The 16,360-nt window shown below is 30.3% G+C and overlaps 2 protein-coding genes across 2 annotated transcripts; both read left to right on the top strand.

Annotated features, from left to right (window-relative positions):
* Positions 1–1,682: 1,682 nt before the first annotated feature.
* Positions 1,683–2,836, top strand: OFP8 (ovate family protein 8). The gene has a single exon (XM_047313987.2). It carries the CDS (start codon positions 1,739–1,741, stop codon positions 2,621–2,623), a length of 885 nt encoding a protein of 294 aa, XP_047169943.1. The 5' UTR covers positions 1,683–1,738; the 3' UTR covers positions 2,624–2,836.
* Positions 2,837–10,677: 7,841 nt separating this feature from the next.
* LOC124838395 (uncharacterized) lies at positions 10,678–11,675 on the top strand. Its single transcript, XM_088110516.1, has one exon. It carries the CDS (start codon positions 10,922–10,924, stop codon positions 11,555–11,557), a length of 636 nt encoding a protein of 211 aa, XP_087966642.1. The 5' UTR covers positions 10,678–10,921; the 3' UTR covers positions 11,558–11,675.
* The last annotated feature ends 4,685 nt before the right edge of the window (positions 11,676–16,360 follow it).

The raw sequence follows: 16,360 nt of genomic DNA, 5'->3' as shown, positions 1-16,360 counted from the left end.
CATTTTTTATTTATTTTTACTTAACTACATCCGTAACTATTTTCTTCTTAGTCAATCTTTATTATTATTTTTCTTTCACGTGACCTTTTTCTTCAATTGAGTTTGTACATACTTATTCTCCGCAAGCGTACATTTCAAAAGTATTAATAAGATTAAAAATACATTTTTAATTTGTCAAATAAAAATATATTATTGTAGTTTATATTTTTATTTATTTTGTTGAAAATAAAACCGCAAAACTTTATAACTCTTCCGGTTATAGTCTGAAAATTATAAAATGTCTATAATCAAATTTAATATATTTCTAAATAAAATATATCATTTTTAATACAGTATAAAAAGTGCAATTTTCTTATTGAATGTACAAAGAGGATAATTTACATCCTCCAGAGAAGAGGATAGCATATCACTATCCCTCAAGATTTTGTCTCAAAGCTAATTTTAGAGACCAAACCAACTCGGAAGCCAATTTTATGCTATATTATATATATTTAAATAAAAAATTATTGCATAATCAAGTTCACATGCTGTAAATTTTTTTATTAATTTATAGTAAACTTGGTTATTTGTATATACATTAATCGTGATTTAGAAAAATGAAATAATAATTATGTTTAACAAATTATCAAATTATAATATATTTTGTTACTTACTAAGAAACAGTAGTTAAGAACCATTTAGAAAAATATATAATTTATTATAACGTTGTGATAATAGTTATGCACTGAAAAACTAATTTGATAAGTTTTTGGTACAACACGATAGAAAATATCCTAATTCTATGTAAATATACCCATTATTTATTAAATTTTTTATTGATATCCTAGATATCAAAATTTTTATTAAAGTTTTGAAAATGAAGAAAATAATTTTTAATACAGTTTTGAAATCAATATAAAACTCATAATTTCGAAATCAGAGAATAATTTAGTCTTGTTTCCAAAAAATATTAATATAATACTTTAATTTATATTTTTAAGAAAAAAAAACTAATATTTATATTTTTTGTTTGTAATATTTGAAGTTGTATTGTAAGTAACATTTTTGTAATAGATTTATAAATTGACGAGGTTGGAAGGCTTAGCTTGTGGGAGAATAATGGAGTTCCTTCTCAACTTGTGGAAGAAGGAAAAAGAGAAAGAAAGAGAAGCATGCATGGTGAATGCAGGTCATAAAATTTTTACTCTTTGGCAACAACACCAAATTCTGCTTCTCCAGTAAGCCTACCCATGCCCTTCTGTTCCTACGTATCTACCAAGCTTTCTATCCTTTTCAGAGTTTCACCCATTATTTCCACTGCTACAGTAATACTTCAACTTATTCTTCAAGATTCCTTATTAGTAAATAGTGCTGTTTAAGTAAAAATAAAGTATGGTAAAATCTTAATTAATTTACATACGATGTGGGTATTAATTAGAATTTGTTGTATTGTTATGTTTTTGGCATATTTTGGAAAGGGAAAGTGGGGACGTGAAGGTCTAAGGTCAATTACAACTGTTACAAGTATTTATTAAACTAAACTCAAATTCTCTCATTCATCCACTCTCTGCCACACTAAGGACAAAGCATAAAGCAGCATTTCTGTCCTTTATTTTTTTATTCATTTATTAATCGATTAAATTTCTCGCATTTCAAATCATTATTAATAACTCCTCTCTTCCACTCTTCATGCATTTATACCCTCCCTCTCTACTTTCTCCTTCAAACTTCTCTCTCTCATCTAACACTGTCTTTGGCCATGGAAAACCAAACCGGTCTCAAGCTCAGAATCTCTCGCATGTTCAGATCCTCCTTCGGTTCCTGTCGAACAAGACACATAGCCGATGTGATGGAAAAAGCAGTTTTTGCACCACCCACTTCCATTGACCCACCCTCTCCCAAAACCACACCCTTTGCTCCCTCTTGTAGGTCCAAAACAATCAATGACACTTGCATACTCTCCTTTGACGATTCTCATTCTCTCTCTAGACGCAAAATCTCACATTTTTCATCACCTTTTCTCTGGGCCAACACCACCACTGCCACCACCAACAACCTCAAGCTTAACCTCGGTGTCATGTCGTGTCCCCCCACTTCTCCCAAAGTTTCCCTTAACACAATCCAAGACCACGATTTCATTTTCCACGACAAGAAGAAGACTTCTTCTTCAACAAAAAACGTTAAGACCAAGAAAAAGAAGAAGAAGAAGAGACGTTCCCAGAAGAGAAGGGACTTTTTCCCTTTCAATTCATGCTCCAAAGACACCAACTTTGGTGGCTACTGGTGGTACAGCAGCAACGAAGACGATGAAACTGACACCCTTTTCTCCTCCAAGAGCCTCTCCTCCGACTCCTCCAGGTCCCGGCGCCGTGGCCGGAAAAGTGACCGGAGCTCCGACATGGGTGTTCTGCCGCTGCACGGGAAGGTGAAGGACACGTTCGCGGTGGTGAAGCGCTCGAGCGATCCTTACAGTGATTTCAGGACCTCGATGCTGGAGATGATCGTGGAGAAGCAGATATTTTCGCCAGCGGATTTGGAGAATCTCTTGCAGTGTTTTCTGTCTCTGAATTCGTATCATCATCATAAGATCATTGTCCAAGTCTTCACGGAGATTTGGGAGGCTTTGTTCTCTGACTGGTTTTGATATCAGTAAAACAATAAATAAGAGGGAGAAAGAAAATAACCTCTATCTTGTCTTCTTTCTCTCTGTTATTTGTGTTAGTTAGTTTCCAAGGAAATTTAATTAGTTCAGTCCTTCTAACTCGCTTTGCATGTATGATATGAAATGATATTCCATCTTCTGCCTGCCACTCAGTTTAATTACTGAACACTTTTCGTATGACATCTAATTTTCTTATCTTTGTTGCCACTGTTCAAGATTCTTTTCTATCTGTTGGAATGTTGGAGTTAATCTCTTCAAATGTTATTAAAATCTAACATTTACTCAAGTCAGGGGGATACATCTTTCAATATACTAGCATGTTTATGGGAAAACCAAGCCTTGGTCACATAATTAAAGACATAAGATAGGCATAGAGAGAATGTGTTTGGTTTGTTATAGTTGTTAAAGAATGGGGTGTTCGTGTGTGGATACACTGACAATTATGGAACTGTGGTTGCAAAGGAAGTGGTGAGATTGTGAAAAGACCTAAAAAAAGAGCACTTGTCTTGTTTTTGGGGTGTGGAAAAGACTGCAAAATGGAAATTGGAAAACAAGGGGGGCGATGGATGAGTTCTTCCTCTCCTCTAGGTTTGGACTTGTGAGCCTGGAGTTTGAAAGAAATGGTGATGCGATGGGGTGCTTTTTTTGATTTGAATGGGGCAAAGAAAGTGCTTGAATTGAAAGCACAAAAGCAAAGCTGTCTCACTCTCCCGTGTTGTTGAATTGGACCTTTTTCAAATTCTTTTCATCTGGATGCGCCAAAAGAGCACAAAAAGACTATCTTGTATTGTATTCTAAAGTGAGTAAAAGTCCCTCCATGATACCTACATTGGAGAAAAGTAAGAGATACTATCCTCTTTCCAATGGAATTAGGAGGTTATCATTAGCAAAACAAAAAGTTTCACATGTGATGAGAGTTCACGGAGTGAGTGAAATCTGCATTGGATTAAGTCAACAAAATACTCCATAGATAAACTTTTATGTGAGTTGTGACCACACAAGAGATTCCATAACACCTGTTGTATTTAAAATGAATAGTTATTTCATCCTTAGTTATAAAGCTAAACGTAACGAATGATTCCATATTTACACCGGATAGTTCTTATCCCAAAAAGTAACTACACTGAAGTTATTTGAATATGTTCGAACATTAAAAGAAGAATACTTCAGAAGGATTATCTATTCTACAATATTAGCGATGTTGACTGTGTTTTACAATAATAATCTACAATATATAAAGCAGAAACATAAGGGGACTCACATGATGCAAATATTTCTAGATCTCCTTTTCTTGTTTGAACATGTGTTTCTAATTAAGAATTATGAACTTGTAGACCAAGATGCAGATATGGCTGAACAGAAATTTTATTTGTCCTAGTTTCATGACAAAAAGTTATATGTCTATGGCCGCGAAAAACGTTCCTTCAATTCTTTTCAAATGTCCTACATATCACCTGGTCAAAGAAAAAAAAAGCACTTGTTCAATAATTTAGTAATGAATTTGTCACCATGCAAGGACAACATAATTTAGGAAGCATCAAGTGAAAAAAAAAATAATTGTTCTTACAATACATTTTTTATGCTATTTTTTATTTTTCTTTCCTTTTATCTTTCTCCGTGGTATAATCTATCTCATCTCATTTTTGTTTTTTCCGTTCAATCTCTCTTTTATTTACATAAAAAAAATTGTACAGAAATAATGTACATAATTTGTCATTCAAAAATAATGAGAAAGGGAACACAAAACTGTGTCGGTTTTGTAGGGGATCGGTACACCTACAGAAGAGACAAGATGTATAATTGTTAGGTGAAAACATTAGAAGTTTGGATCATTAACCAAATTCATGTGTATGAATGTATTGTTATGGACCAAATTGTATTGGTTTGAGCAAGCAAGACAGGACAGAACAAGCACACACCCCTTTAACATGAAACACTGTCCCAGAAGGAGATCATGTCGTTTGTCTTGACTATATAGTTCAAACTTGAGAGATCTGAAAATAATTGTTGTAAGGAAGGATCTTGGGCTGTTCATGTAGATATATCAATGACAGGCAAAGATATGTTTGGGTCATGATGGGACTAAGGACTGCAGCTTCAACAAGCTAATGGAAAACAAGGGTAGCCAAAATAAAGTTAAAGTTTAGTATAATTTAGAAAGAAGTGGAAAATAAAAAATTTGATTTGGTGTGGAAAAAAAAGAAGAAAAAAGAAAGAATTGGAGAAAGGGAAAGAGGATTGGTCATGTGTTTGTCAGAGGATGGATACGTACACTTCCCATTCCATTATACTGTGATTTGAAGGTGAAAGATCAATTTGGAGGCGTAACGTCGGTGTCAAGAGAATGGGTGTAGCAGCTTAAAAACTGAAACGAAAGAGAAGGCACAGTGGAATGAGAAAGTCTGGGGCAAAACTGTTATGAGGGTTTGCAGAAAGAATAATATAAAACCAAAACGTTTCTATCTTTCAATTAGTTGTGGGGACTGCGTCTCCTACTCTACTTAATGCTATCATTGCCCAATTACTCCAACCTATGGTAATAGCTATGTAAAATATGTCACACATGAGAGAAAACAAAAACGAAGCAAAAGGGAGAAGTATGTTTTTTGTAAAGAAAAAATGAAGAAATTGAAGTTGTTTTGTTTGTTGTTTGTGGCAATCTAGGAGGTCTGATTTATTTAGGTGGCATTGGCAATGGGCATAGGGGTGGGTTTGTGTCCATTTGCCTCAAATGGAAAGGAGATTAAAGAATGTCCGGTAGTGGTGAATCCATTATGCCTTGGTTTGGTTGCTACTCTCATTAATGATCGCATTTTTTGGGTTCTTGAGCCCCAAATCTCCTTGTCAATGCACAAAACCAAATATGTGCAATTAATTTTCGGCCGTAAAAAGGGCCAATTAATCAGCTGCATTGGGTGTCGGTTTCTGAACATGGGCCTCTTCGCAGTATAATTGGGCTGCCCTACCTCTTTCTATACTCTTTGTCGTTTAATCCCTATCTTGCCTTTGGGCTACCTCAAACATTCTTGTCACTGTCCTTCCTATATACTTCAAATTTTTGGATGTGTACACAACAATTTCAAAAATCATTCTATCTGTTCACGGGTATGGCGTTTATAACATTCTCTAAGAAACCAAATATTTGAAACCAACCAACCATTTTCTCAGCTGCCGCTCACTAGATGTCAGTCACTTTTCATAGTTTTTCATATTGCATCAAAAGAATCACAATGCCAAATACTATATAAATACTATATAGTCTTTTTACATTGTTATATAAGTTTTGAATTATGTACTTTACGTACTACATTGACCTATTTTCACTCGCGTGATTCGCTAAAAACAGTGATGGTACATGTAACATAGCTCGCGTAAAATCTTCAGAGACAAAAATAAATAAATACCCCTCACTCTCTTTCAAAAGGACTACAGGTAAAATTTGTTCGTTTAAATTAGACACAGTGTGGTCCCTCATATTTTGGAGACTCTGGTACTACTACTGTTGTAATGTTGATAGAATTGAGCAATATTGTAAGCACTGAGAGATTGCGAATTGAAATTGAAACTATGTAATGTATATGAAAATGTGAAAAAGGAGAAGTTTAAAAAATTTGAAGTTTTTGGGCTTGTTGAGAAGGTGTGGTTCTGGAAGACAGAAAAAGAGAAGGGTATGGTCAGAGTTGTGCAGGGTTGTATCTGTATGTTATATAATGACTATCTGGACTCTGAAAGAAGATGACAAAAGAGAACTGATCAAAACACTGCCTTTGGCTTCAATAAGGGCACCACCAACGAGTAACTAACTCTGCACCTTTGCTGCACCCATATTTTGCTGTCTCTTATTGCGTTTCATTACACTGTTCACACATAATATACATAGAATTTAAATAAGGAGAAAGATAGACTTAGTTGTGCAAGTATGAACTATAACATTGGTATCATGTCACATAATAATCAAATATTTGGTTTAATGTCTATTCACAACACTAATTAATGTAATAATTCATCAGCATGAGGATAATATTTATTTTTATGTAACGTCTTTTGTAATGTTGTCCATCAATAATAGCTCAAACATTAAAAAAAAGAATAAATATATATATAAAATTAACCTTAAAATGGTTGAATACAAGCTAATTTCTAAGTTAGGTATGTTTATAGTTTCGCCAATGTTTTTTGGCTTAGCATCTAAAAAAATAATTAAGAAAGTAAAATTGTCATGTCACCCAAAAAAAAGACAGAAATTGATAAAGAATAAATAATCCTGCATACTTTATAATCCTACACAGTAAATAACTTCTAGAAATTGGTTATGTATTTATGTTGTCCATGACCGTTTCTTTCTTAAAGAGAATTCAGCTTGTCCCTTCTTCTTTGCTACTGGACTAAGTCCTTATTGTGCAAGATAATATATCTTCTGTAATAAGTTTGGATTAATACTCAATTGCTACACATTTTAAAGCCTTACCTTATCATGAAATTTTATTTATATAAAATATATGGTTATTTAACTAATAAAGACATTGGTAATTTTATAAATAAAAAGGATGATTTTTTTAGCGACTGATTTTACACAAATAAATTCACAGTATTTATGGCAGAAATTTATTTTTAAAAGATATATGTTCATATCCCTTGTGAAAAATATTTTAAATCAAAAACTACATATATTTTGCATAATTTTTTTTAATAGAAACATTTGCAAGTAATAAGTGATGTTTTTAGAAATAGATGTTGCTGTAAGATTTTATTTGTGAGAAAAAAAATTATACAATCGACTTACATACGAGTAAATTAGCAAGTAATTTATTAAATTATGTTTTACAAATAATTTTACATAACAAAATATACATGTATTTCACAAAATATACATAACAACTTTCTATCAAAATCTACAACTATTTTCTGTTAATTCATACAAAAGGCAAATGATTTTTTTATAAAAAAAAATCTCAGAAAAATATGCATGAATTTCTTACTAAAATAATTTCATAAAAAAAATACGTAGATAATAAACATTTGTTTTAGTAGTGATTAATTAATCTAATCTTTCGTTTAAGATGAAATCAAAATAATTATATGAACTGACTAACTTAATATTAGAAATTAAATTATATGATCTTAAACGAAAAGAATGGAAAAATATACAAAACTTGGAATCATCACATGAACTTCTTTACTTTATAGTAGACTAAATACAAGTTTAACTTAATACCATATTATTCTGTAGAATTGGACAACAGCTCAAGTTCCAATATGCAACGTAGGTTTTACATGAAAGAGTGATTTGGGAAAGAAAAACATGCAAGCTATTGGTCCTTCCAGGCCCACGTGACATTAGGTTCTTCATGCACTCCTTGTTTGGATCATTACTTAATGTTTTTAGAATAATATTTTTTTAATTATTTTTTAATAGAGTAATACAATTCTTTTTCAATAAACTATGTTCTTTGGGAAATATTTAAAAGAAATTTTTTTTTCTATAAAAGTAATTAAATTACTTAAAAAAAGATGATTTCAAATTTCATCTCAAAATTTGTAAATTTTCACATTTTCGAACTAATGTATATTTTTCATAGTCTTCTTTAACTTTAATTTAGGATAAGTAATTTAAACCAAATATTATTGGAATAATTATTTTTCTACTAATGTTAACTGGAGTGTTATATATATATATATATACTTAAATTGTTACTATTATAAATTATTATTATTTTATGTTCAATATTAACTCGGATTTTATCTAATTTTCTTTTTCAATTTCTATAGATATTTTTTTATTAACACGAATGTTATTATTTATCAATAATTTCTTTCAATTGTTTTAAATGATTATTGAAACAAATTTCAACAACTACTGGTTAATATTTAAATAATTTTATATATTTTCAATAAAAATTGAAATTTAATAAGTTTAAATTGACTTTTAAAAATAAAATTATTTAAAAAAAATCAATTTAAATTTAATATATTTGAATACAGTAAAAATTGAAAAAGGTAAAGTATTTTAAAATTTAAGATTTTAGAATTTAAAATTATAATTCAATATATATTTTTAAATTGTGTAAATCATAATCATATTTATATTTTGGATAAGATAGTATCAAATATTTTTTTAATCGAGAAATATGATTTGATTTAGAAAATTTAGAATATATTACTCGATTTCTTAATTATAAAAAATGTATTTAAATGAAGTGTTCTTACTAACAAGAAATATATAAATATTTAAAAAAAGAGATATAATAAAGAGAAACAGAAATAAAACAAGAATGAGATGTGTCACTTTTGAAGCCCAACTCATAAAGCTCTCCATTGGGACAGAGTTATAACTTTTATTATCTCTCCAAAGTATCTCCTTGTCGTATAACCCTAATATTTCTGAATCGTGCTATCAGGTTCCAGTGGTAGAAGAGGAGAATCGGTACCTCCGACAAGATTACTGTTCATTTCAACTACTTAGAATTAGATGGATTTATTACATGTATCTTTTATTTATATATTGAAATTCATGATCCACTGCCATATGTGAAACAAGTGATAGTTCTGAATTTGCTTCTGATATGGAAGCCGAAGTCCGATGATACCCTCCACAAGAAAGAATAGCCTGGTATGATCACCAGACTACTGCAAAATCCTTAGTTAATGAAGAAGCCAAAAAGCTGCAGCTAATGAGACTCAGAAGAATATAAAATTATAATTGCTATTAAAATAGTTCATTTTCTTCATTAATTCATTGCAATCCTTAGTGTGAATTCTTATTTATAATAATATATGATTATTTAAGTAACAAAGACAACTAATTTTACAAAAAAAAAAAACAGAATTTATACTATGAAGTTTTTTTAATATTTTCTTCATTTTATGATGCCATAGGTTAGTTTCTTTAATTTATAGAATGAAGAGTTAAAATAATTTTCTATATCGTACATGTTTTAATGTAGATTTAAATCAGTGATTCAAAATATTATATTAGAAATATCTTTCAGAACTGATGTTCAATATTTTATTATAACTCACGGTGATCAATTGGTTGCACTTTATTCTAAATAGATCAATTTAGCCACAACAAAATTCTATGAATAATTCGGTGGTTAGAATACAAAATTTAGTGACTCTTTTCGGTTGCTAACATGAAAAAAATAATATAAAATTTTAAAATACTTCAATCGTTAATTCAGTAGCAGATGTGATAAACTTTCATTTACCGCTTTCCTAGTCGTCTTTCCCCTCACCAAGATATATATTCGATTAACCATTTTTCAAATTTCAAATTTTCTTTTTCTAAATACTCAATCTTCCTTTACCAACAAAAGCTCTTTCATTCCATAAATGCAACCTCTCAATCCAACAAAATATATTTTCGGTCCTAGTAAATTTGTGTTCTAGTTCTTTTTAGTCTTCTTTAAACATAATAATCCAAAGTTAAAATCTGACAACTTACGAGCAAACTCTCTCAAAAATCATCTTGTTCATGTGTTTGATATTATCTGAATTTGGAATAGGTGATTCTAAGGGAAATAAAAATCTCCGTCATATATTTTAGTATTCAAATCCCATATCCAACTCAATAGTTATCAAATGTATTTTTATTTAAAAGTCTCTCGACAAAATTTTACAAATTCAAAACGAACAAATGAAAAAAGAACTTGCCTTTGTCACTGAAGCTAACATCAGCTAAACAATTCTTCATACAATAAATTAACCCTTGCAACACAGTAAATTTGCCCATTAATGTGAAAGTGATAACTGATTAGGAGAAAAGCTGCTATAAAATATAAGACAGAATTGTTTGAGAGGCACAAAGTCAACAACAACCCGCTCCTTTCATCAAAAGCAAAAGCAACAAAACTTAAAAAAAAAAAAAAAAAAACCATGTTTATGATGAAAACGAGTGACTATATTCCAAATAGAAAAAATAATTTAGGGTTTGTGAGGGTTGTGGGGCCCTGTAGGAAGCAGAAAGTAAACAAGGGCAATAAAGGGAGCGTGTGAAGACAAAAGACCCAAAAAGCAAAGGAAGCCGATGCCAGAAAGGAGAATTGCATTCATCTTTCAAAACAAAAAGCTGAAGAACCTTTCATGGCTCCCCTTCTTCTATCATCTTATAAAGAAAACACTTCACTCAGATCATTCATTCACATCCAACCACACCATCAAAACACACAGCTACATATATTTTCTTCTGTTTCCCTTCATGCTCCAAAGTACACAACATCATAAAATCTTACTCACACACAAAAAATCATTACTATAACTGCCACTGTCATCACGTCAGCAATGCAGCCACGAAGCTCCATTTCCAACACCATCAAGTTCTTGCACAAGACTCTCGAGAACTTCAAGTCTTGTTTCTCTCCCGGATACCAGAAGCTTCCCAAAACACCTCCACAAAATCATTTCTTGGGCATGGACAATAACAACCCATGTTACAAAGACTTAGAAAAGTTCTACAGTGACTTCACCAAGCAATGGGATTCAGGAAAGGAGAAGGGTAGGCAAAGAAGCAAGAGAAAAGGCAAAGAGTTTCCAAACGAAAGCGTCACTGGGTTGAACAATGCAAGGCATGATGAACAGAAGATGAATGATGAGACTGAGAAAAGAGAGGAATGTGAGAAGAAAAAGAACAAGGGGTTAATCAGTGAAAGGGTGAAACAGAACGATTCATCGTTGAATTCGATGAAGGGTAGGAGGGGAAATGGAAATTATTGCATGGTGGAAAAGAAGCTTAGAGAAATGGAGATGTTGGAGATGAGTGATGTGGATTATGTACTTGACATCGAGGAGTTTCTGCATTACTATTCTAGAATCTCTTGTCCCATGTTTCTTGAAATTGTGGATACATTCTTCGTGGAAATGTACTCTGAGTTCAATGGTGGTCTTGTTGTTACACCTCGTACTCGTAGTGAGTCTTAGATTCCATGACTTTTGTCTTGTTAATGCTTCTTCCATGGATGGCATGGATGATTTCGTTTGCTTCTAAAATTCAAAATAACTGTTGTTGTTGTTCAATATCTATTTCGTTGATCAATCATCAAAGGATCAATATGATATGAAAATTCGTTTTGAAAATTGCCGTGTTTCTTAAAGAAAAAAAAAAAGATATTTATATTTCAATGTTAAGAAGCCTTTTTATTAGCTCAATTTACGGAAACAGAAGGTACTTGGGTCCCTTGAGGAAAGCCATAAACCTTTTTCTTTTGCTTTCTTTCTCCTCTTTATCAATATGGATGCCTTTTATATTTAAAAACAATGAGGTGATTTAAAATTATTAAGACTTTGGAGTAATCCAATTTTATTTTATAATTTACAATCAAAAGTTCATACTACTCAATTGTATGTTTTCTACAAAATTATTACAAGTACAAACTGTTTAAAATCATCTAATAATTTATTGCTTTTTACAACTAAAGACATCTGAATGATAAGAAAATAAAATCAAGGCAGTAAATAATATGATTAAAGAAAATAGTTATTGTTGGGTATAAGAATTAAGGTAAAATAAATAAAATTAAGTATTTATTCTACCCAGTGTTCTTATGCTTATTAAATGTTACATTGTGTATATTTATTCAATTTAAAATAAAAAGAAATACACATTATACGGGCATGTTTTTAAATTATTATAACGCAAGTTGCTATAAAATTATTATGGTAGCTAGCCATTAGGTGCTACCTTTTTTTTGTTAAATTAATATAGAAAATCCTGTGAAGTCTTGTTCTATTGCTGTAACTTTTAGATTAGTGTAAGAATTGTCCGGATTGATAAAACAGGGAAACGGAGTTTTTTTTTTCTTTTCGAATTTACGTATTTTTATTTTTCTCAATATGAAAAATAGAACAAAATTTTGATTATTATTCATGTTGTCTGTTCTTTAGTCGTACACTACCACGATCATCAACTTTCCGACTATGATAATATATTTTAGATTATACAGTCTAGAACGCATAAGAGATATTTCATATTATATAATTAAGAATGTATTATATTTTAAAATGTATTTTGGATGTATAATTCAAAATAATTTCGAATTACATAATTCACAATGTATTTAAAAAAATTTCGTATTAAGGATAAAATAATAATTTCATTACATATATGGAAGTATAGATGAATAAAATATGGAGATGCAGGAAGCAGAAATGAGCTTGGACGGATCCTTTTAAGACTTAAAATGGGTCCAATAGAACGATGACCGTAAATCTCTCCCATTTTTTTTATTTATAAGTTTGTTCTACAATTTTTATAGCTCAAAAACATAATTTCTTGATTTTATTTTCGTTTATTAGTATAAAATATGCTCTTTGAAACGTATTTAACAATTTTATTAACTAAGTTCAAAATATATTCTTTAAGCATTAATATTCCAAAACTTAAATTTTAAAACATTCAAAAAGTATTGAAAAAATACTTTAAGATCTGTAATGAATTTTCTCAAAATCCTAATTGAAATAATGAGTTAATATAAACGGTTCAATGTCCAAAAAGAACTTAATCGATACAAATTTTAATTTATTTTTATGTTAATACACACCTTTGCTATAAATTGTTGTGATAAAACAAACATACTACAGTGAAATAGAAAAATTAGAAGTAATCTTAGCCCATTCAGTTTACCTAGCACGCTTCACTTTCTGCCCAATCCCATGAGCCCTAACTCTATCATTCTTTTTTGAAAGCAGAAAATTGATGACAGGCCCAAAATCCAAAACATGTATCACCCAAAAATGCACTATCATACAAAGTGCCCATGTGCATTGCATTATTCTACTTACAATGCTCAAGGATATTTAAAATTGTATATTATAATTTGAAAAAAAAATCATATTGTTTCAAAATCATTTATATTATGGAAACATGTTAATACTACTGTTTTGTAGGCTTTTGAAACCATTTGACTCTCCAATCACCAATGCTAAATTTTACAAGATTTTTTGAAAATAATAATGGTTAAATATAACTGAACAGTTAATGAAAAAACCCATATTCTATCCATTTTTATCAGTGATATAGAAATTAACATGACTTATATTAGTATTTGTCAAAAACTCTTTCTCAATTAATTGTTTTTGGGTCTTGTATAGAGAAAAAAAATACTTCAGAGACACATGCAATTTTACATTCATTTAATATTTTTTTAATTTTTTACTTTCTTTTTTTTAAGTATAAAAGTTATTTTTTTATGATCATTTTATTTTTATAATATATGTTAAATAAACGTAAATATGAACAAAATATTCTCACCAAAGCAATTCTCCCTCTTAAGATGGCACATTATGCATGTGCTATGGATATGGTAACATGGTTCAATTACTGAGAATAAAAGGAGAAAGGAATGACACAATCTGAGGTTGGAAGAAACGTCCAATAGTCTGAGAAAAGATGACACTTTTTTTTAAAGTACAGATTCAAAGGTTTTGCACTATGTAAGGTGGATCCCATTTTATCTGCTACCTATATTGATCAAAAGATGAAGTGAAACCCACGTCATGAATCCAAGTGACATATCAATGCAAACGATGATTCAAGAAATTGTGCATAACAGTATATGGGTGTGTTTCATGTGTGTGCATATGCTCTCACAAGACTCCAATTTCTGCTATTCATTGACATTCCAAGGATATTGGATCAATGTCACTTCACTTCACTTCCACTCTCCTCTTTCAAACACTGCCATGGAAATTGGGGGAACCCCATTGTTTCTCTCATGTCTCTCTCAACTAGCCCTGTTATGCTAAAGTGGAACACCTAAGGCTCATCCTTTTTTCTTTTAATCCATAATCATTTTGAATACGCATTCTGCTTTGAATAACTTACCTGAGATATTTGTGCTAAGTTTCAGACCAGTTAATGATGCATAATATTTTTATGTCAATATTATGCATTATTGTAGGTATATATAGTTTGTAGATATCTCTCATTGCTATATACTACAGACAGTACTACAATAACATTAAAATATAAAGGCTAGGATGATGAATTGTTCCTTCTATTTCCCATCTGTTGAAAAGTATCTCTGCCTACCTACCCATTTTATTACACAAACATGCAATCAGAATCATATGGTGAGAAAATTTAAGATAACTTAAGATAACGTTGTGGACGTAATGTATGGACCGACCGATCGGTCAACTATGTAGGAAGTCAATTCCAAAAAAAACCACAACTAAAGTGATCGAACGGTCGAATGTTTAACTCTAGACCGGTTCAAAAATTTTATTTTTTGATTAATAAGGTAAAAACATACTTAGATGATATTGGACCATAATTGGATCAGTCCTAATCAAATGTCCACTAATAAATACAAAGGTCAAGTAAAGAGGTGAATAATTACGTTTATTGAATATTTAAAACTTAATCATGATTACTGATAGGTAATTGAAAACTAATTTGAACTACAGGTACTCATTGTTTGGATTCAAACTCTACCAAAAGGAAGACTTGATAAGATATAAGAAAAAGTGAAACGAAATTGAGAAAAACGATTAGACTACATTGTGAAAGTGTAGTTCCTGACCCTACGTACAGAAACACTTATGGATGTTGATTTGTGATGGGTGAAATTAACTACTTAACCCTATTCTCAAATGTTATCTTGATTGCAGGTAACGGATTTGACAAAGATGTGTGACATTGCATATAGCTAGAGCTATATATAGGTTATATATTCCTAGGAAAGTTAATTAGGTTTTACGTTGGATGAATGTTTTGTTTTGTTTTGTTTTTGTCCTCTCTGGTACTCTAGTCTAGTGTAATATAGTCCTTAAATGGTGAAATGTTTTGTTATGAAAGATAATGAGAAATGAGAAATGAAGGTTGTGTTGGTGATGGAATATAGAGAGAAAGAGAAAGAGAGTTCACGAAAGTGGAAATTAATTGTAACATGTTTGGTTTGGAATCCGGAACATGTGGAGAGAGGAATGATTGAAGATTAGAAATTGAAAGTGGTGGTCCATGTAAACCTACCATCACCCTCTTCAAGAGAAAGATCCCAGTGTTTTATGTTTGGTAAGTACACCGAATCGCAAAAAGTTACAAACAAATAATAGGATACACAACTATTTCATTGGAAGTCGATCCTCCTATACAATTATATAAACATATTTTTTTAATATTTTAGATACGAAGAGATTATAAGACGTATGTCATTTAAATGTTAATTATAAATTTTGTATATTAAAAAAAATATAGTATTCATTGGTTTGAATTTCTCATTTCCTTTGATTTCATTGGTATTATATATAAGTTGAGATGAGCGAATACATTTCTAATGTCTATTTTCTTTATTTATATATTAATTATTACTCATATAATAAAATAAAACCTTTCAATCTATTAATTCACCTTTCATTCCATAAGATAACTTATATATCATCCGTGTTTTAATAACTCTCAGAGCTGTTTTCAAGTTATTAATATATTAAATTCTAAATAATCTATTAATAGAAGAGGAGTTTTTTTCCTTTTATTGTAACCTATATTGCTGTACTGTCATTATTATTATTACTAGTATGTTCTACGAGTATGTATCTTTACTTTTCTATGTTAAAATAGTAAAATTATTATTATTATAATTATAAAGGAAATAGAAATAATTTTTACAATTTTATTTTAGATAATTTTTCTTTATTTTGAAAGTAAGTTTTTTATTATAGATAATTATTTTAGCTTAAAAAATAGTTAAATTTAAAATAATGATAAAATAAATAAAAAAGTTA

Source organism: Vigna umbellata, chromosome 1, assembly GCF_029865625.1.
Source record: "Vigna umbellata cultivar VRB3 chromosome 1, Vumbellata_1.0, whole genome shotgun sequence".
In the NCBI taxonomy this organism is placed as follows: Eukaryota; Viridiplantae; Streptophyta; class Magnoliopsida; order Fabales; family Fabaceae; genus Vigna; species Vigna umbellata.
Note: the sequence above shows the minus strand (reverse complement) of the source record. Positions and strands in the feature narration are given on the sequence as shown.